Genomic DNA, 22188 nt, shown 5'->3' with positions numbered 1-22188 from the left:
CGGGTCCCCCCTGCTGTCCAAGGGAGTGGGGAGGGAGGGTGGGTGTGAGGTAAATTGTAGCAAATAACCCTGGGAAATGGTGCTGAGGACCCACTGGTCTGATGTTATTCGGGACCACTCCACAAGAAATGCAGACAAGCAGTTGCTGAAAACTAACTTTATTGGTGGGAGGGTCCTTTCGGGGGTCACCGGAGTACCCTCCCGCAGCCAATCAAAACCACCTCTTGCCCTGCTGCTTGCCCCTGGAGGACCCAGGCTGTTGAGCAGAGCGAGACTGCCTCTGAGGTCGTCTCTTCTAACTTTTGGACCTCTTGTAGGTGGGCTCGTATCTAGGCTGAGGCGCAGGGACGGAGGCTTGTGCCTTAGGCTTTTCCTTGGGCGGGACGTAGAGCCCGAGGGTTTGAAGGGTGGCATGTGAGTCCTTCATGCCGTGGAGCCTCACGTCTGTTTGTTCCGCGAACAGGTCCTTGCCATCAGAGGGAAGATCCTGCATCGCAGACTGAGCCTCCGCGGAGAGCCTGGATAGCAGAAGCCATGATGTCCTGCACATGGACACCACCGAGGCCATGGATCGAGCAGCTGCGTAAGCTGCATCTGACACCATCTGCAAAGCAGCCTTTGCAGCAGCGGCGCCCTCCTCCACCAGCGACTTGAATTCCTTCCTTTTGTGCTCCGGAAGGGAGGGCTTGAATTTTGGCAGTGACCCCCACAAGTTAAACTCATAATGTCTGAGGAGGGCCTGGTGGTTGGCCACTCGGAGCTGGAAGTTGGTGGACAAATAAAGCTTTCTGCCAAACGAGTCCAATCTTTTGGAGTCTTTATTCTTGGTTGCGGGTCCTGGTTGGCCTAGTCTTTCCCTGTGGTTCACAGATCCATCACTAAGGAGTTGGGGACCAGGTGAGTATGGAGGTGTTCATGCCCCTTCGTGGGCACGAAGTATTTGCACTCTGCCCATTTCGATATCGGGGCCAGGGAGGCTGGTGTTTGTCAGAGGGCATTGGAGATGTTGGCCACCCGTTCATGGAGTGGGAGGGTCACTCTGCCCGGTGCTGAGGATGAGAGCACGTTAAACAGCGAGTCTGAGGGTCCCTCCATCTCCTCAGCTTGGAGATGGAGACTGGATGCTCCTTGCTTTGGCAGCTCCTGATGAGCCCTGAAGTCCTCCTGCGTTACGGAGGGGGGTGGAGCTGCGATCTTGTCATCCGGTGTGGGAGAGGGGGCCGGTACCAGGTTCTGAATATCAGCTGGTGCCACGGGGTCCACTCCTTGATTGGACTCATGCAGTGCCGAGGATCCGTGACCTGCTGATCTATCCCTCGGAGGTCTGGATAGCGCGGCTGATGGAGCCTCCAATGCTCCTGCTATCAACTGAAGGCCTTGCTGGGCATGCACAGGAGCCAGGGGGTACACTGGCACCACTGGTTCTGCCATGAGGGTACCTGCCATTGCCACTGGCAGCACCAGCTGGTTGGGTTGGCCCGACTGGAGCATAGGGCGCTGTGTGTGGGTCAAGCTCTGGGTTACCAATGACATGTCAGTGCCGTGCAAGCGGTACGCGTGGTGGTACCGAGCATGGTGTCTGCCACGGGACCAGGATTCCGATGTCAACGAACTGTGCTGCCTTGAGCTGCTACTCCTCGAGACGCTTTGAATCCTGGATCCACGATGACCCCAAGCTGGCGATCCCTGCCAGGAGTCGTGGGCACGGTGCCTAAACCCGCGAAAGCTGGAGCGTGACCAGTGACAGCGTCCAAGCTGGGAGCGGCTCCGGTAGATCCGCTGAGAGCGGGAGCATCTACGGCATCAGCACCTGTCCTGTCGATGCTCTGCACTCGGTGTGGAGCAGTGACTAGAACTGTGCTCCGATGGCACCCTGCCAGACAACCTGGAAGGCAACAAGAGTGGAGGCTGGGGGCTGTGTCCTGATAGGACACTGGGTGACGAGCGGTCCCGAGAGCAGTCTCCTGACCGGCATCTACGTCTGGTCAGCGTTGGCTGACGAAATCCCAGCAGCACCTGCAGGGTCATAATATCTTTGGCTGCCTGCAGGGCCTCCGGGTTCGAAGGTATGTGAACTCTAGCTGGAGAGGTCTGAGTCAACACAATCAGGCTGCTCCACTTGACTTGAGTTGGGGCTCTAGAGCCCGAGGGGGAACCGAGGCTGCCCGACGTGGGTATAGCCTCCCCCCGTGCCTTCTCTCTACACTTCTGAGACAACTAAGCCTTCCTCTGCTTTTTTGATGGAGAGTGGTGCCAGCCACCAGAAGGTGCTGGGGGATCGCCACACACCGAAGTCAGTGCCGACTCCATGAGAATGGCCAAAGTCTAATGTCTCTCTCTTTTTTTGTCCTGGGTTTGAAGGACCTGCAGATTTGACAGAAGTCGCTATGTGGGATTCACCCAGGCAGCGGAGACAGTCCGTGTGTGGGTCACTCCTGGAAATCGATCACTTGCAAGACTCGCACGATTTAAACCCTGGGGCCTGGGACATGTCCTGGCCTGAAGAATAACTAACTAAACTAGAACTTTTACAAGCTAACTGATACAGGTACTACTGAACAACGAACAAGATTTGGGATGAGCTGCAGCAAAGCTGGAGTGAGTAGTTCCAATGCACCGTCACTGGCGGCAAGAAGGAACTGAGGGTGGGGGGAGCGTGCGGCTCCCCTTTTAGCGCGCTATAGCAGCGCCACTCGCAGCAGCGCTCCCTCCACGGGTACTGCTGAAGGAAAAACTTCTGGTACCGGTGCACGTGGCAAGCACACACACCTACTGTGGAATACACATGAGCAAGCACTCAAAGAAGAAAAGTATAATCCTGTGTGTGCGGATGTGGGTTCGAATACAGCTAGGGTCTTGGAGAAAACCCTCGGTCTGTGGAGAGACCGAATAGAAGTGCTCTGTATTGAAAATGGTCATGTCCAAGTGTAAATCGCAGGAAGCATCTGTGTGCTGGATGAATGGATATATGGAAATAGGCGTCTGGTAGGTCAAGGGCTGTGAACCAGTCCCCTTGTTCCAGCGCAGGTATTATTCTGTTCAGTGGTTTGAGCATTGGCTGCTAAACCCAGGGCTGTGAGTTCAATCATTTAGGGAACTGGAGTAAAAATCTGTTTGGAGATTCGTCCGGCTTTGAGCAGGGAGTTGGACTAGATACTTCCTGAGGTCCTTTCCAACCCTGGTATTCTATGATTCAGTGTAAACATCTTGAATTTTTGTACACATACAAACTTGTTCAGTCAGTGTAGGTCTAATATAAGTCTCCATCCCCTGCCTTTCTTTTGGGTCAGAAAGTAGTGGGATGCTGTGTCGGTACATGTTCCACTGCACTTAGGTGGAGAAGATGAACAACCTCTGCACAGAGGAGACGCTTGTGAGAGGGGTCTCTGAAGAGGGACGGGGAAAAGTGGGCAGGGAAGATAAGTAAGGAATGGAGTAACCTGACTGAACTATTTCCAGGACTTAGCGGTCCTGCGTGACCTGTTGCCAGACGTTGGAAAGCCTGGAGGTGGTGGCCAAATGGACAAATAGGCAGCAGAGTCAAGGGGTGGTCATGCAGACCCCCCGACTAGCACCTCAAAATTGTTGTTTATGTCCCGATGAGTGGGAAGTAGTTGGTTGCGCCTGCACCTAGGAGGTCTGTTGCGGTTTCTCCCAGTGTCATACGGTCTGGACTGGGGATGGTGATATTGTTGTGCGCAGGGCCTCTGATAAGGTTGATGCCACTGTCTCCTAGCGATTGATGGGTATATGCCCAATGTGCGCAAAAGTGGCCCTGGATTCTTTCAGAGTGTGAAGGACTTCATCATTTTTTTTGGAAAAGAGTTTATCTTTGTCAAAGGGGAAAGCCTCCACTTTGGTCTGCAAATCTTTGGGGATACCAAATGCAGCCAACCGGGAAGACCAGTGCATCGCCACTGCAGTGGCAGTGGTGCGGGCTGCTGTATCTGCCATGTCCATGGACACTTGTAGAGCCATCCTAGACACCAACTGACCTCAATGCGGACTGACTTAAAGTCCACTTTCCTGTCCTCTGGGATATGGGAGGTAAAATCAAAGAGCTTGTTGTAGTTGTCATAGTCATAGCTTGCGAGGAGGGCGGAATAATTTGCAATCCTAAATTGCAGAGTGGAAGACGTAAAAACCTTGAAGCCCAGAAGATCAAGGCGTTTGAGGTCCTTGTCTTGCAGAGTGGGCCGGTAGTGTGGCTGCTTTGTGCTATGTGTCACTGGATCCACCACAAGAGAATTGGGTTGTGAGTGGGAAAATAAGAAATCGACATCCTTCGCGGGCATGTAGTATTTACATTCAGGTTTCTTGCATTTTGGGGTGACAGAGGCAGGGGTCTGCCAGATAGTATCAGCCGGTTCTAAGAGGGCTTTGTTTATGGGTAGTGCAATCTTTGAGGGTCCACAGGGTTGGAGCATTTTGAGGAGTCTATGTTGTGTCTCCTGGACTTCCTCTAAAGGGATGTCCTGGCTGAGTGCCACTCTCTTGAAAAGTTCCTGGTATTGCTTAAAGTCATCCACATTTTGTGGAGGTGGAGGCATGAGGGTGTCCTCTGTGGATGATGGCGAAGCAGGAGCTGGTAAATCTGGGAAGGGTTCATAGCTCACCTCTTTCAAGAGGGGGTTCAGGAGCTCTAGATGCTGATGGAGCTGGGGATATAGGCGTAGGACCAGCTTGCAGCCTGGTAGAAGGAGCGCAAAAAAGAGCAGTGGCAGGAGCCGACCACGGGTACCACTGAGGCCAGGGCACCGGGTAGGAAAAGTTGGGTCCCGGCCACTGAGGGACAAAGTAGGGAAACTGAGGCTAGTTCTTATGATGTGCTGTGTCTTGGGATATGTATGGCTCCGGTGGAGGGGGAGACTCAGACGGGGAGAACTCTGCCAGCTACTGTATGTCGTTCTCACTGTCAGTTAAAGTAGCCAGGTCAGGTGGCGAGTGCTGCTGTTCAGACAGTGAGTGCTCTGTGTCTAGGAGCAGAGAATCAGGCTCAGCGGCCACAGAGATATCCTGCTGGTGCAGAAATTGTTGCTGCTCCCCAGGCTGGTGTGCTGCAGAGCGTGGAGTGTGAGCGGCAACCCGGTGTGATTTTTACTTGGCTTTAGTAGGAGCCCCGAGACATTTGTAAGAGCCCCACAGGGGGTCTGAATCTGCTCCAGTGGGGGCGGCGGGCAGGCTCGATACCGACGTTCTTGTTGGAAAGGGGCGGAACACGTTGCCAGCACTGGGGCCATTATCCGTGCTGGCGGGACTGGTGCTGAGGAGAGCTTCCCGCTGCGGGAAGTCGGGTCCCTGCTTTTGCGTCCTGTGTGATTTGCCGCTGGGGTGCTGGGGCGATCAGAGTTGCCTGTTCTCGCCACTGTTGGCACCAAGGTAAAGACCTTGCAGGAGATCTTTTTCCCTTTTGAGTGTCTCTGACAGGAGACATTAGGGCTTCCTGACTCTTCTCGTGAGAGGGCGAAGCCGCGCTCCCAGATGGTTCTGACTTGGCAGGGGAGCGTGAGGGAGAGGGTTTACTGTCATTCTCCATAGGCAGCTGCAGAGTTTTCTCCACGAGAAGCATTTTTAGCCACAAGTCTCTGTCATGGTGAGCTCTAGTTTTTAAGTTGGTACAGTGGACACACTTTGCAGGGACGTGTGTCTCGCCAAGGCATTTGATGCAGAGTGAGTGCCCACCGGACCGCAGCATAGACTCCTTGCAGGAGCCACATTTCTTAAAGCCTGGAGACCCCACCATAATGAAAGTATGAGCGGCCGGGGAAGTCTCAACGAGAGACTAAATTGAGGGGGGAAATTTTTTTTTTTAACTAACAAACTATGCTAATAGAACGGGAGAACTGGGAAATGGCTAGCTAACTATTTCTGTTTTTCTCTACCTGTTTCCTACAGTAACCAGGGAAGAGATGAGCACTGCCCTGTGTCCCGTCTTCAGCCGAGGATGGTTGAGACTGAGGGGGGTGCGGGTTGCACACGCTCAGGCAGACTCTAACGCTGCTGCGAGACAGCAGCTGGGCACGTGCATCCCGACCAGGCACTGCTACCAAAGATCTCCGATCAGCAGTGCCGGGACACACTGTCACCTGGAGTGGAGCACCCAGAGGACTGCACTTGAAAAAGAACTTCTGTTCAGGACCCTTACACCCTGCCATTGCACACACAGAGGATGGTGCCTCTTTGCTTCAGCACACCAACTTGTTTCCCCTATTACCTCGGCGGGGACGTGCCAGCTCCACCTGCATATTTTGAAGAGGCCTCATGTCATAAAGCAGAGATAATTCCTCTCCACCCTTGGAAAGTTGCATCCACTGCTAGGGCCCCAGGGAAGGCCCCTCCAGCAGGTATGTCCCTCACAGGACCGTTAAGAAATCACAGAATCATAGAATATCAGGGTTGGAAGGGACCTCAGGAGGTCATCTAGTCCAACCCCTGCTCAAAGCAGGACCAATTCCCAACTAAATCATCCCAGCCAGAGCTTTGTCAAGCCTGACCTTAAGAACCGCTAAGGAAGGAGATTCCACAATCTCCCTAGGTAACCCATACCAGTGGTTTACCACCCTCCTAGTGAAAAAGTTTTTCCTAATATCCAACCTAAACCTCTTCCACTGCAACTTAAGACCGTTACTCCTTGTTCTATCATCTGGTATAACTGAGAACAGTCTAGATCCACCCTCTTTGGAACCCCCTTTCAGGTAGTTGAAAGCAGTTATCAAACCCCCCTCATTCTTCTCTTCTGCAAACTAATGAATCCCAGTTCCCTCAGCCTCTTCTTGTAAGTCATGTGCTCCAGCCCCCCAATAATTTTTGTTGCTCATTTTTGAGTCTGTACAATGGAGCTATGCTCCAGCCCAGCTGGTTGTCATTCTGCCTCTGCCTGGGCCGTTGTTAATGTGGGCCTGTCCTCAGGCTGCAAAAGCGAGTTAGAGGACTAGAGAGAGTATTTACGAGGGCAGATTAAAAGCTAAAGATGTCTAATGGTTGACAGAGGGTTACCTGAGAAAGGTGCAACCACCAAGACCAGCGAGCAAATGTTCAGTGTGATTCAGTGGGGCACAACCAAGGCCTCACATACAAGAATCAGCTAAATAGCTCACGAAGCTGTCAGACTGTGGAGCCATCTCTCACCAGGAGGGGAGGGAGATCCATGCTTGGGATATTTCCTATTAGACTGGAGAAGACACTAGTGAAAATACTGTAGGGGCCCAGCTTGCATTTGCTGGGGATGCACTGGGCAACCTACTATGGCTTTTTCTACTCTAATTTCTCTGGCCCTTCCTACATTAGTTCAGTTTGCCAATGCACGGAGGAATAGGGCCAAACCCAGGCAGGGCCCTGTGTACACCACAGCACAATGGGACCAAACTGAGGCAAGCACCCCGAAATTCTACAACCAAGTTAATTAATTGTACATCCATGAAATGCTTTTCATGCCCATCCTCCCACACTCACACCGCTATGGCTCACAGCTGGAAATATTCCTTCTGCTGCAAAATACTGAATTCTGTGGTCCCTGGGAAAATTCCATATTCCACAGACACATGATCACAGAGTCCAGGGGGCCCAGAGTGAGATGGCTGGAGGAGTTCCCACCTCTCAAGGCCATTGTTCTGGGCTCTTTGCAGACCCAGCCCAGGTCCCATTTTTGAGGTTATCTTCATAACTGAAAGGCTAGACACATATTTTGTAAAAAGCGAAAGCTGAGATTTTGGACACAACTGTGTGAATCCTGTGGCACACTGTGCACCCGTGGAACCACAGAACACAGAGGGCTCTGACCACAGTTCAGTGAAATTAGTGTCAATAAACCGGAGTCACTGCTCAGGAGACATGGGCCCGGGGTTGCAGTGACTCTGTGTACTGTACCTGGCAACTCTGTGGGAGAGGATCCAAGAGCCCTTGCCATATGGTTCAAGAGTAGAGCTGGCTCTCTGCAGCCAAACCAAGCTCTAGAGATGCTAACAATACCTACCTCTGAGTCTTGACCATACAGATGCACAAAGAGGAAAATTCAAATACTCTACATCATGGGCTGGTCTCTGGTTTGTAGAAGACAATTGGGAGCAGCTGGGGCTGTCAGACTGCAGTGCTGACGGAGGTCAGAGCTGGCAGCACGGAAAGAGAACATGGAACAAACCTCTGGAGCCTCACACCTAATCACCAGAAACCCATCTCCCATGTCTCCTGAAAGCCAGTGAGCAGTGACCCGAGGGGCAACAGCAGAGCTAACCAAGTCTGCAGGCTCACCCACTCTGTGTGGGGCCTGCGCACAGCTGCAGCAGTGCTGGTGCAGTCCTGGGAGCAGGCGTTGAGTCCAGCAGGGACCCTTCAGGCAGCTGAGGGACAGACGAGCAGCAGCCAGGGGCCAGTTCCCTTGTGTCGCTGCAGACTAATACTCACTCTTTAACTTGGAGCGCACTTTGTTTGCTGTCTTTTTGATGTCAGACATTAATTCTTCGAGCTCCTCCTTTGTTTCTAGAAGGAGAAAGGAGAGAAGAAAGATGGATGCATTGGAGACACTTAGTGAATCTGCCCTCAGCCCGCCCCCCTGGTCACTGGACAGGACTCAATCTCCACCTGCCTCCCACTGGGCTTGAGCAGCCAGCCCCTGCAGCACTCCTCCCCTCGCTTAGGGAAGGAGATCAGAGGGTCACACTGCAGAGCAGGCCAGGAGCTCCCTTCTCCAAGGAGCCTCTGCCAGCCTGAAAGCGAGACCCATGGGACCAGAACCGACCCTGGGCTTCCCGCATGCCTGTGCCAAGGCTCCCACCCAGCCACTGAGTGGGCTGAGCCTTGCTGTCAGATGTGCTAGGGTTAGTTGCAGCATGACTAGATATCCCGATTTTATAGGGACAGTCACGATTTTTGGGTCTTTTTCTTATATAGGCTCCTGTTACCCCCTACCCCCGTCCCGATTTTTCACACTTGCTGTCCAGTCACCCTATCAGCACTAGACTCTCACAGAACTCAATCACTTGGCTTTTGTCACTTCAGTAGGGGCCCGATCAGCAGGCAGGCGTCTCGCCACCTCCTTGTCAACCAGCAGGGAGAAGGGAACCGAGCAGTCCCCTGAGATCCGAACTGCAGCAGGTTAGCCGGGAACACAGCAGGAGAGAGATGCTGTCCAGAGTTCCAGGCCGTGTGAGAGCAGTGGCACTGCTCCAGGCTTCAGCTACACAAACACAGCCAAGTGCCCACATCGCCATGCCCAGCACCTTGCAGGATCTGACCTGACTTGGCCAATTCTCCACAGGCCACTATAAAATGGTTCATCCTTCTCAGTCAAAGCCCTAAGGCCTCTCTGCAGCAGCCAGCCTCTTCTCTGCCCCGAAGCCTGCAGCCTTCAAAGACATTGCTCTGCTAATTACCAGACTGCACACCCACCTGCTCCCCAGAACTCACTGCCTACGGCAGAAATATAGGCCCTGAAATGGCACCACATCTCAGCACATTCACAGGCCCACTTCTCATGAATGTTTCTGTCAGCAGAATGACAGCTTAACACAAATCTCCTTTTTCAGCACTGGAAGGAACAAAAGACTTACAGTTGCAAACAAAAATACTCATAGGGGAAGGCAAGTCATTTCCCTTCCATCAGCAACCCAGCTTCTCCAAATTATCTTCATGTAACGAGCACATATCACTCAGCGTCCCTCCAGGAACCAGCTGCATCAGTTCCAAGGATATGGACAATGCAACTCACCTCAGTCATGCACGCTCCACCAAGAAGAGCAGGCCTGCTGAGCATTAAGGCACCAATAATAATTCTCTGTATTCCTCTAGAGCCTTCCATCCAAGACTCTCACAGTGCTCCATAGACGTGATTAAACCTCAGCACTTCTGTGAGGCTGGGAATAGTCACCTCCTTTTACAGAATAACAAATTGAAGCACTGAGCTCACCAGTGACTTGCTCAAAGACAAGGGAAGTGAATAGAATTCAGGGCTCCCGACTCCTTTATGTTATTATGCACAAGACTATCCTTTCTATCTAACTGGGGAGAACGCAGAAACCAGGCTGGGAGGATCAGCGCCACTCACTTAATAATTATTATTATATCTGAATAATTAGAATGTCTCTAGGCACAGCCACAATTGTTATTACATTATAGGACTCTATTTGGCACTGGTGAGGCTTCAGCTGGAGTAGTGTGTGTGGTTCTGGGGCCGAGCAACTAAAATGATAAGAGGTTTAGAAAACCTGACCTGTGAGGAAAGGTTAAAAAACTGGGCATGTTTATACTTGAGAAAAGGAGATGGAGGGGGGCTCTGACAACACCCTTCAAATATATTAAAGGCTGCTATAAAGGACGGTGATCAGTTGTTCTCCATGTCCACTGAAAGTTGGACAAGAAGTAATGGGCTTAATCTGAAGCAAGGGATATGCAGGTTAGATATTAGGAAAACTTTCAAACTACACAGGGATTTAAATTAGGGAATAGGCTTTGAAGGGAGAATGCGGAATCCCCACCATTGGCAGTGGCTAAACACCTGTCAGGGATGCTCTAGGTTTACTGCTCAGAGGAGTCGGGAGGGCGCTAAACTAATAGCAAAAGGGGAGAGTAAAAAGAGGGACAACATAAGCACTCAGCACAAAATCAAGATGTTGAGAAAAATTAATCAAGGAACCAAAGGACGTGAAGAGAAGGAATTCTTGATTTGCCTACACACCAGTGCTAGGAGCCTGGGTAACAAACACAAGGAGCTGGAATTGCTTGTTTATGGGCATAAGTTTGTTCTACTTGGTATTACTGAAACCTGATGAGATGAGTCACACAACTGGAATGTTAAAATCAACGGCTGGATCGAGTGGGCAAAAGCGGAGGGCGAGTGGCACTCTGTCAAAAATGGCATTACCCGTTTTTGAGTCACTGATAACTTGGAAGAAAATGATCTGGAATGCTTATGGAGCAATGTCCTAACAGATAAAGCACAATGCAGGGTATTAGTTGGTGTCTGCTACAGACCATCAAATCACACATAGGCACAGAATGACTATCTTCTTACACACCTATGTATAACGTAGGAAAAATAGCTGCATGATCAGGCAGGACTTCAATCTGAGTGACACATGCTGCCAGCCATGGATAAAAGTAACATTAAGCAGTTACCGACACGGGGGCTGACTAGGGTGGGGCCTCAGGCGGAAGGGGCGGGGCCAGTAGCAGCAGCGGCAGCCAGAGCCCTGGGCCTTTTTAAATCATGGCCCCGGGGCAGCTGCTCCTTTTGCCCCCTGCCAGTGGCCCGGGGGAGGGGGTCCAGACAAGACCCATGAGAATGACTGAAGGATTAGAAAACCTGCTTTACAGTGACCAAGTCAAGGAGCTCAAGCTACTTAGTTTAGGAAAGAGAAGGTTAAGAAATGACCTGTTCACAGTCTATAAGTATTCACATGGGGAACAAATATTTAATAACAGGCTCTTTAATCAGAAAAAGTTCTAACATGATCCAATGGCTGGAAGTTGAAGCTAGACAAATTCACACTGGAAATAAGGCGTGTACTTTTAACAGTGAGAGTAATTAACCCTTGGAACAATTTACCAAGTGTCGTGGTAGATTCTCCATCACTGGCAATTTTTAACTGAAGATTGGATGTTTTTCTAAAGCTCTGCTATAGTAATCATGTTGGGGCAGGTGCCATAGAATCACAGAAGATTAGGGTTGGAAGAGATCTTAGGAAGTCATCTAGTTCAACCTCCTGCTCAAAGCAGGACCCCACCTAAATCATCCCAACCAGGGCTTTATCAAGCCAGGCTTTAAAAACCTCTAAGGATGGAGATTCCACCACCTCCCTAGGGAACCCATTCCAGTGCTTCACCACCCTTGTAATGAAATAGTTTTTCCTAATATCCAACCTAGACCTCCCCCACTGCAACTTGAGACCATTGTTCCTTGTTCTGTCATCTGCCACCACTAACAGCTGAGCTCCATCCTCTTTGGAACTCCCCTTCAGGTAGTTGAAGGCTGCTATCAAATCCCCCCTCACTCTTCTCTTCCAGTCTGTCCAGACGGTGTGATACAGCGGTCAGACTAGATTGTCACAATGGTCCCTTCTGGCCTTGAGATCTGTGAATCGACTTGATCCTGCCTCAGCGGAGGGAGCTGGGCTAGATAACCTCGCATGGTCCCCTCCAGCCCTGCATTTCTATGACCATTATTTGTGTGGCAGTAATGCCTAGAGCAAGGGTTCTCAAACTTCATTGCACTGCAACCTCCTTTTGACAACAAAAATTACTACATGAACCCAGGAATGGGGACCAAAGCTTGAGCCTGCCTGAGCCCCACTGCTCCGAAGGGGCAGGGGGGGCAAAGCCAAAGCCCAAGGGCTTCAGCCCCAAATGCAAGGCCTGTAATCTGAGCCCCGCCACCCAGGAGAAGCCCTTGGGCTGCGGCTTCGGCTCTGGCTGGTGGGGCTTCAGCTTTGGCCCCAGACCCCAGCAACTCTAAGCCAGTCTTGGCAACCCCATTAAAAGAGGGTTGCGACCAGCTTTGGGGTCCCACAGTTTGAGAACCACTGGCTTAGAGGCACCAATCTGTTCCAGGCACTGTTGTGACTCTCTGTACCTCAGAAAAACACTCTACACCCTCATGTTGATCCTTATAATATGATTGTGTGGTATCTAATGCACAGTTTGTCATGTCAGGTGTCTTTGGAAGGCTCATAATGCCCCGAGCATTGTTATTACAGTAATGTTATAGGTTGTAATTTCATTTATATGGTTATGAGACTGAAAATGTGTCCTTATGGCTGAAAAGTTTAAGGAAAGTAACTGTGTCTCTTTAAATCAAGATGCAGCTCCAAGGCCTGTGATAACAGAGGAGTTGGGACCAGGAAATTGCCAGGTGGTAGTTTGCCAGAATACAAATAACCCAATTGACAGAGAAGGTGGTGTTTTCCCCTAGGCTGGTGAGAGACAGGGAGCAGTTATGGGAAAGTTGCTTGGAAAAGGTGCATCTGATGAAAGGGTAAACATACCTAACCCACAGAGCCCAGATCATAGTCCTCTAGGAAACAGGGGCAAGGAAGGACTCGGTGCTGGGAGGGGGAAACACCTGGTAATCCCAAAAAGGGAGCTGGATTTTCTGTATATATATACAGTCCTGGGGTTCAGAGACCACTCCCCAAAGGGCCAGCCAATGTGCAGGATCCCCCTGGACCCTTACCTTGCCAGACCCTGAGATATCAAAATCCCAGAAACATGATTAAATTCCACACAGAGGGGAACACTGGAGGGAAAGAAAAGCCAGTGACTGATTACATGGGAGAGTCTCGAAGAACACCATGGGTAATGAACAAACTAACCTCAAACTACACTATCTGAACAGAGGGCGTGGTGTCATAAAGATACTTGTAAACACCCATCTGTGATAAAAAAAATTGGTATTAATGTTACATTTTGGGATAAGAATTTTGTTACTGATGTTAAACCTTATGGTAACACTAGTTCTGCCGACCTAAAGGGGCCTTAAGATCGACCACTGTACTCCTCCCCGATGAGGGGAGTAGCGCTAAAATCAGCGTTCCTGGGTTTAATTTGGGGTAGCGTAGACACAGCGCTGTGCAATTCAATGGTACTGGCCTTCTGAGAGCATTAGCTCTTTTGGTCACAGCATTGCAGTGCGAGCTCCTGTACAGCTGATTATCTTCGGTCACATTTCTGGTGAGTCTCCCAACATGCACTTTGGTAGGTCTGCGCGATGGACTCGGTCTCTTCCACTCTCTCTTGGGTGGCTTAGACTTGGAGTGGGATCGTCTCCTGTTGTCATGTCTACATCGAGATGGGCTTGGGGATCCAGAGGAAAAGCACCGGATCCTGAGCTACCACCATAACCTGGGAACTCTGACCCGTTCAAGCCTCATGGGTTGGGTGAGATCCCCCTCTCTCGCTCTGTTTTCCTTTCTACCTTAGGTATTAACCTTTAATAATGTATGTTATGTAGGTTTAGGCTCCTTGTGTAGTTATCACTAGTATTCAATAAATAACTTGTATGGTTAAGCTGGTTGCTTCTCTCTCTCTTGTTGAACTTTACTCTTTTGTGTTTTTAGCTTCCCCCATTCACTCTACAGCAAAGCTTCTTTTCCCTAAGCTAAAGATCCCTGCAGCTCCCAGAATACTGTGGGGTTTGCTCATCAAGTAGGTGACTGCCAGTACAATTGTGATGTGAGAGTGGGGATAGGGACACATAAGGGTAACTGTTTGAAAGTGCTGCTTCATCCAGCTCAGTGAGTCCAGAGACATGTAAGGGGTCAGCCTGGCAGTGCTGATTGCCCCAGTCTGCTCAGACTTCTTCTGTTAACGTATGTGTGGGTGGGTGTGCTCATCCGGTGCTGGGGCTGGAGAAACCCAGCCCTGGGGAAGCTAAGTCCCGCAGGATAGGTCCATTGGGAGTGGACTTGCATAAGGGAGAAGTAGAGCTCCGTATGAAAACACATGACACAAGCGGTACATTGACATAATTACAGAACACCCCCTCTCCCCAGAAGGGTAACCCTAATAAATGAGCGTACCCCAAAGTAATGGGCAGATCTAGTAACACAGCCCACAGTTGAACTGCTCCTTACTGCTGTCCAGGCTGCCTGTGTCTGGCTTCATGAGCCATGGGAGCAAGGGGCAGGCTGGGTCCCCAAGGATAACTATTGGCATTTCGTATCAGAGGGGTAGCCATGTTAGTCTGGATCTGTAAAGCAGCAAAGAGTCCTGAGGCACCTTACAGACTAACAGACGTATTGGAGCATGAGCTTTCGTGGGTGAATATCCACTTCGTCGGATGCATTTCAACATCCCCAACAGTAATTTTCTGGTCTGGGAAGAAAGTTCCTTCCTGCAGCTTTCTGAACAGCCCAGAGTTCCAAAAGATGCGAGTGTCATGCACCTTTCCCAACCATCCCATGTTGATGTTGGTGAAATCACCCTTGTGATCCACCAGTGCTTGCAGCACCATTGAGAAGTACCCCTTGCGGTTTATGTATTCTTTGGCAAGGTAGTTCAGTCCCAAGATAGGGATATGTGTTCCATCTATCGCCCCACCACAGTTAGGGAACATCATTGCAGTAAAGCCATCCCCTACGACCTGCACATTTCCCAGAGTCGCTAACCTTCTTAGCAGAAGGGTATTGGATTGCCCTGGCCACTTGGATCACAGCAGCCCCCCCGGTAGATTTACCCATTCCAAATTGATTCCCAACGGACCGGTAGCAGTCAGGCGTTGCAAGCTTCCACAGGGCTATTGCCACTCACTTCACAACTGTCAGGGCAGGTCTCATCTTGGTATTCCTGTGCTTCAGGGCGGGGGAAAGCAACTCACAAACTTCCTGGAAAGTGCCCTTACACATGCGAAAGTTTCACAAAGGAATCATCCCATACCCGCAACACTATGTAGTCCCACCAATCTGTGCTTGTTTACCAGGCCCAGAATCAGCGTTCCATTGTATCAACATGCCCCAATGCCACCATGATATCACAATTACCACATCCCATGCTTTCAGGAACATCTGTCCCCACATCCTCCTCACAATCTTCCTCATGCTGGCAGCTCCTAGCTAGGCTCTGCACATACTGCAGGATAATGCGCAAGGTGTTTACAATGCTCACAAAAGCAGTGTGCAGCTGAGTGAGCGCCATGCTTGCTGTGCTATGGCATCTGCATGGATAACCCAGGAAAAAAGGCACAAAATGATTGTCTGCCATTGCTTTCAAGGAGGGAGGGAGGCGACTGATGACGTACCCAAAACCGCCCGTGACAAGGTTTTTGCCCCATCAGGCATTGGGAGCTTAACCCAGAATTCCAATGGGCAGTGGGGACTGTGGGATAGCTACCCACGGTGCACCACTCCATGAGTTGATGCTAGCCATGGTATTGAGGATGCACTCCGCTGACCTAATGTGGCTTAGTGGGGACATGCACAATCGATTGTATAAAATCGGTTACTAAAGATCCACTTCTATAAAATCAACCTAATATCGTAGTGTAGACATGCCTATGATGGCAGGTGCTGGATGCCAAGATAACTATAACACAAACTGCCTTCAGGCTAGTCAGTGACTAACCCTCTTGCAGTAAACTAAGAGGGGAGGTGCGATGCTCTGTACCTCGGGGGAACACCCTATGCCCCAATGTTCATCCTTAATAATACAGTAATGTTATAGATTGTAATTTCATGTATATAGTTATGAGGCTGAAAATGTGTCCTCATGGCTTAAAACAAGCCCAGGCAAAAACTATCCAAGAGCAGAGTGGCAGTTCACACGTCCTCAGGGCATGTATGGGACAAACCCAGCCCAGTCTCACAGGAACAAAGGACACTGGCCTAGGCAGCAACAAAGGATCCTTTGGATTCTTGAATGAGTCACTCCCCTTCCTTTTGTCAGTTTGGGATTATGAAGAGGTAATGCTCACCTGACTCTGAAGAAGGGGGGAAGGCAAAGCCAAGAGGGAAGAAAGAACATGATAAAAGGGAGAGATGTTTGCCAGGCTCTTCCTCTCTCTTCCACCTCTATCTACAGACACCACCACCAAGTGACCTATGCACTGATCAAAGGGGAGAGCCTGGCTGAAGGGCAACCAGCCGGTCTGTAGTGAAAAGCATCTAAGTTTGTAAGGGCACTGAAAGTGTTCAGATCAGCTTAGAATGTGTTTTTCTTTTATTTCATTTGATCAAATCCGACTTGTTGTGCTTTGACTTATAATCACTTAAAATCTATCTTTGTGTAAATAAAATTGTTAGTTTATTCTACCTGAAGCAGTGTGTTTGGTTTGAAGTGTGTCAGAGACTCCCCTTGGGATAACAAGCCTGGTACATATCAATATCTTTGTTAAATTGACAAACTCATATAAGCTTTCAGCATCCAGTGGGCATAACTGGACCCTGCAAGATGAAGGTTCCTGGGTTGTGTCTGGGGCCAGAGATATTGGCTAGTGTCATTCAGTTTCACAATCCAAGGAGCAGCTTACATGCCAGAGGCTGTGCATGAAAAGCCCAGGAGTGGGGGTTCTCACAGCAAAGTAGGGTAAGGCCAGGACCGGCTCCAGGCAGATTCTAGGGGGCAGCATTCTGCCCAAACCTAGGGCGGCACGGCCGCTTTTTACTGTTGTTGTTCACTGCTCCCATCGCCCCGTAGGGGGTGGCGGGGCGGAGGAGTAGAGCGACCCGCAGCAAACTCGAAAGGGCAGCCCGGGTTCTTCTCTCCCCACTGACCGGAGTGGCACGGAGCCCTCCCGGCAGGCGGTGCAGCGCTCAGGGCCGTGGGGTGAGCTGAAGCGCTGGCCGCCCCCTTCTCACAGGCACAAGGGCTTGGGCTTTTCACTGCAGTCTTAGCAAAAAGTGATTTTTAAAAACCTGCTCTATGAAATAAAGAGCAACCCATAAAGGCCTGTCATGGGGAGGGAGATCCCTGCTTAGAAATAATGGGACTTGGGGCTGCCCAAACTAGACATGCTAAATCTAACTAGGACACTAGACATGGGCGACAGGTACCAAAGGCCAGAGAAGGCTAAACTTTCCCTAACCCAGGCCATGGCCCCACCCACGCTCCACTCAAGGCCCCACTCTCGTTCCCCCTCTCCCCTGAAGCTGACGGAGACTCAGCTCCAGCTGGTGGCCTGGAACTCAGGCTGGCAGCCACGGGCTGGGACAGCCAGGGAGTCGGGTCAGCAGTCCTGGGTGGTGGCTAGCCAGCATGGCTGGGCTGGGCTGGGCTGGGCTGGGCTGGGCTGGCTGGGGATCCTCTGGCCACAGGAGGGATGGGGCCTCAGGCAGATGAGGTGGAGATGGGGAGCTAGCCTCCCAACAGGGGGCTTCACCTGCCACCCATGACACTAGATCCAGGAAGGGAGGGGAAAGAGGAGGTGTGATGTGGCCGAGTGCTCCAGTCAGATTTGATTTGATTCCCCCTGAAGCAGGTAGATTTATAAATCTTGTCGTGCATGGGAATTGAGTGTATCGCTTTAAATAGTTTGTGAGCCTTCTCATTGCCCTCACTGTCCACTGTGTTCCAGAAGCCCTGTACCTAGAGCACGTGTGTTGCATATTGTTAGCAAACATGAGCATCAGGACTCCACCGTGCATGTGCGAGTCCTTCACATTAAGTATGCTGTGCACAGAGCCAGAGACAACACACCTGCACTTGCACAGCTCTCCAGCGAACCCCCTGTGAAAGGGAACGCTCTCCCAGGGACCCAGGAAAGGGAGAAGTTTAACCAGTTGTGCTGACATGGAGCAGAGTGTTTGACAGACCCTATCAGCACTCATGCTGCTGTCTCCAGGGAAGTGCTGCCATAGGCTGTGACCCTGACACAGCTACAGGTTCTCCCAAGGAGGCAGGAAGATGTCAGGATGAAGCAGATGGACAGGACACTGCAGTTTCTTCATGTCCAAGTGTGACTGAAGGAACAAACCGCCCACCCAGCCATGGTTCCTCTTGGTTTTGATGAGATCAAGGCATATTTTGATTAAATAAAACTGTTTAATAGACACTCACTGCATTAACTGAGGCATTTCAATGGCTGCAGCCGCCCCAAGGCCACGTGCTCTGCTGGCAATCTCTAGCCATAATTAGAAAACTCATCATGATGCTGACGTGCCGTTAGACAGTCCATCAGCAGCTCACATCTCTGACTCAAGCACAGGCTCCTGTGGGATTCAGGGATGTTCCAGAAGAGTAAAACTCCCCCTTCCTTGTGCAGTGCTTTCATGCAGGCTGTGAGTGCCATGCCCTATTGCTGGGAGATCAGTCTGACTACCCAGTTCACATACGTAAACACAAGCACAGAGAGATTAAAGGGACGCTGTTAGTGCGACTTCTTTTAGAACTAAATTTTTTAAAATCCAGTTCCTGGCAGAGGCTCCTAAGAACAGCATGTAGGAAGTTTTTAAAAAACCCTCTTACTTTTTCACAAAGGGGTTTCTGTTCAGCTGCTGATTTTCTGGAGGGGTCTTTTCAACAAGGAGGCCACAGATCCCATGAGAAGCCCCACTAATGCCAACAGGAGGACTCATGTTAGGAAGTGAGACGGGATTGGGTCTCCCTACCTTCCTATCCAAGGGGAGTGTGAAGCTTCCTTTACCCACCGTGTTGTCAAACGGACAATGCTCACACACTGAAAAGAGAGAACACATTTCTTTTTGGCCAACCTTTGAGTTATAATAATCTTCAGGATAACTTGTAAATTTAGGAGATCCAGGCTTTTCAGTCAGGATTTTGTTTTCAAGTTGACGCTGTCCTTTTAAGTGACTCTCTTTCATGCGTGTTTTACTGTTGGTTGCAAGGAATACATAGCAACAGGAAATTACACACAACATTACGAGATCATTATAATTACAGCTACAGTCATTTTCATGACGATAAAACCACTTTAAAGGGACAGTGCGGAGATTTTTATGGCTACTGCTTCCCAGCAGAGAATTCCCCAGGCACAGGATACAGCCCAGCACAGCCGTCTTCTGTGCCAGATGCCCCACCCCATGCACAGGGGAGGGAGTGGGCAAGGCAGAGCAGAGCTCCACTGCTAACCCTCCACTCACATAAGATCATTCAGGGCAACCAGTGGTATATGTTAGAGCTGCTCCTGTGGTGCCATAACTAACACTGGGTGGATGCAGCATTGGATGTAACTGGCTGCCTTGACAGACCCCATCCCCTGTGCCGACAGGAGGGCGGATGCAGGGGAGAATTCAGCCCAATGGTTTGTGCTCCCCATACTGTCCCTCCAGCAGTTCACTAGCCAACAATATTCCCAGAGCCACCCAGACATCAATGATAGTGAAGCAAAGGATTTTTTTGTCATAGCAAGGTGCCATACAGGCCAAAGTGGTGATTAAGAACATGCTTTATTGTTTGCCAAGACAATAGCATGTTAATTTCAAATTTGTATATTTAACTTTTATTAAGCAGGGAAAAACAATAAAAAGATCATTGCAAACCACATAGCACTGCATTAGATGTCTGAAATTCAGTATCTGCTCTATTGTGCCATTGTAACGTACAGCATGCAAATTCTGCCAAAGTATTAATATATTTTGAGATGGAATTTAAAAACTCACTTTCCTTTGTCTTGTGAGTTTTAAATAGATCCTACTGTTACAATAAAGATAGCCTCAAAAGGAAAGATAAGGGTTTGTACCATTTTTGCATCTTTATGATATATGTGATACAACTTTTGGGGGGGAGGGATTATTAATCATATTAATAGACATTCAGATCTTGTTTACCTGGAAGGCTTTACAGATAATTTCCACAGAGAATTAATAGGATCATGACATAATATCACAAAGTGAAACCTGAGTAACTGGCAGGGAAGAGATTTTTAATCAGATTGTTTAAAACTCTGGAGGTTTTTTGTTTGTTGAACATTTTTAACTCAAAATGTCTGATGAAGAGTTGGGAGAAAATTTCTTTTCTTTAATGATTCAGCCCCTCCAGTTAACAGCGGAGAAAACTCTAATTCTCAAGTTCCCGATGGAGGCCTCCAGAAAAAACAGGGAACACAATATTTAACATTATTTATATTTAAAGGTTGAAAAGAACCTTTCAACCCTTCTTTGTTAATCCTAGAGAGAAGGAAAGGACACAATCTCACTGCTATTCTCCTCTGCAAGTCAGCTTTAATGTAACTATTTATCCTGCTGCTTTCTTTGCAAAAAGAACAATATATTGTACAAGAAAAAGCAAAGCGGAAAGCACAGAGGTGTTTAGGGTTTTCCAGCTATACCCAGCAGGGTGCTTCACAGCTGATCTGGCCTCAGAGGCAGGAGAGTGCAAACCCCAAAGATTCCTCCCTGGAGGTTAACAGAGCTAGGTGAACCTTTTTCATAACATTTTATGGCATCAAAGTAATAAAAATGAAAAACAGTGTTAATAAAATTCCAGGCAGAGGAGCTGTTAGAACAGCCATTTCAGCCAGGAGCCTTCCTCACATCATCTGGAAAAAAAAATTTCCCCTCATGTCTGCCCCAAAGTGCTCGAGGCAAATCCATCACATCATTGTACGGTTTGTCATTTCACACGCATTTCTCCTCTTGCCTATTTGCAGATAACAAGACAAAGACGCCAGACTTTGTACCAAGGAACTCAGAGGCTCCTGCCTGGCTCACCTTTCAATTCTCCCTCTCCTACTCCTGGTTCCTGAGAGCAGGGCACTCACTCAAATGTGAGTTTTGCCTTATTACAACTATGCCCACTCTTCAGAGCAGAGAGAGACTACCAAGGCTCTCCTGTTGAGACACAGGAAAACACTTGCTAACCAGTACCAGGGGCGACAGGAACGCCATTCCCTCCCATCCACGTACTAGGAAGAGAAAATACCAATTTATGATTAAATAATAATACTCGGACCAATATTTTCAAAGCTGTCTCGGGGAAACCAAGCACCAGCAGGCTACCAGACTTGCCCCAGGCCACTAAGGGAGGCTCATAGGAAGGAGAGATTAGAAACTTGCACTCTCCCACTCTCTTCCCCATCATTCCAGCAGAGGACTTGGGACAATTTATTCAGCAGTGAGATCTGAAAGTCACTGCCGTTTGTTGCTACACTGACTGCAGACGTGAAGGGAAAAGGTAATAGTTACAAAACATTGTCAATTCGAAATGTCTATAACACAGCACTTCACAGCGTCCAAAGAACAGTCAGTCCCCTGGGTCTTCTTGTGTATGCTGAACTGCTGCTTGAGCAGTATTTCCATTAAAAGCTCAATGAGCAATAATAAAACGTGCTGTTACACACACGGTTCCCACCACTGAGGCTATATCATCAGCACAAGTGGCTTAAAGGGAAGATGTGCCAGTGATGGGAAGGGGGATGATGTATTAGCTAAAAGTAACAGTTCAAAAGCACCTAAAAGATCTCAGAGTTTAAGTTGCCCTTTTCAAAGTGACTTTGGAGACTAAGTCCCAGTGACATTTAATGAGATCTAGGCTCACAAGGGACTAATGTCACTTCTGAAAATAGCACTTAGGCTCTCATGTTATTTAGATACTTTTGAAAATTCTACCCTAACTCTACAGTCTCTGAGCTTCACTGATTTCTTTCCTTGTATTTGAAGGTGAACAAATGCTGGAAAAAGCTGTGTGCTCTCCACTTGGGAGGCATCCATCTCTCCAATGATTATTATAATGTGTAGAGCTAATCAAAAACTTTTTGGCAGTTTTTTTGTTGGGTTGGGGGGATGAGAGGCTCTTTGACCAAAATGACAT

General features: G+C 49.4%; 2 protein-coding genes across 5 annotated transcripts in view; both read right to left on the bottom strand.

The window, feature by feature from the left end:
• The window catches only part of STX1A (syntaxin 1A), a 251783-nt gene that overhangs the window by 80026 nt on the left and 149569 nt on the right, over positions 1-22188 (bottom strand). For all 4 annotated transcript variants that reach the window (XR_007770371.1, XR_007770372.1, XM_050929224.1 and 1 more), the window contains exon 4: positions 8401-8475. Coding sequence is in view for 2 of the 4 variants with exons in the window: in XM_050929224.1 (XP_050785181.1) it covers positions 8401-8475 (75 nt within the window). In the remaining 2 variants the exon portion in view is untranslated. The remainder of the gene's footprint in view (positions 1-8400; positions 8476-22188) is intronic.
• Positions 1-22188, bottom strand: part of LOC127037472 (uncharacterized) — a 269283-nt gene that overhangs the window by 213946 nt on the left and 33149 nt on the right. The gene's annotated exons all lie outside the window — the stretch shown is intronic.

The sequence above is a fragment of the Gopherus flavomarginatus genome, chromosome 19, assembly GCF_025201925.1.
Source record: "Gopherus flavomarginatus isolate rGopFla2 chromosome 19, rGopFla2.mat.asm, whole genome shotgun sequence".
Taxonomy (NCBI): domain Eukaryota; kingdom Metazoa; phylum Chordata; order Testudines; family Testudinidae; genus Gopherus; species Gopherus flavomarginatus.
The sequence above is the reverse complement of the archived record's forward strand: the minus strand, read 5'-3'. Positions and strand labels throughout refer to the sequence as shown.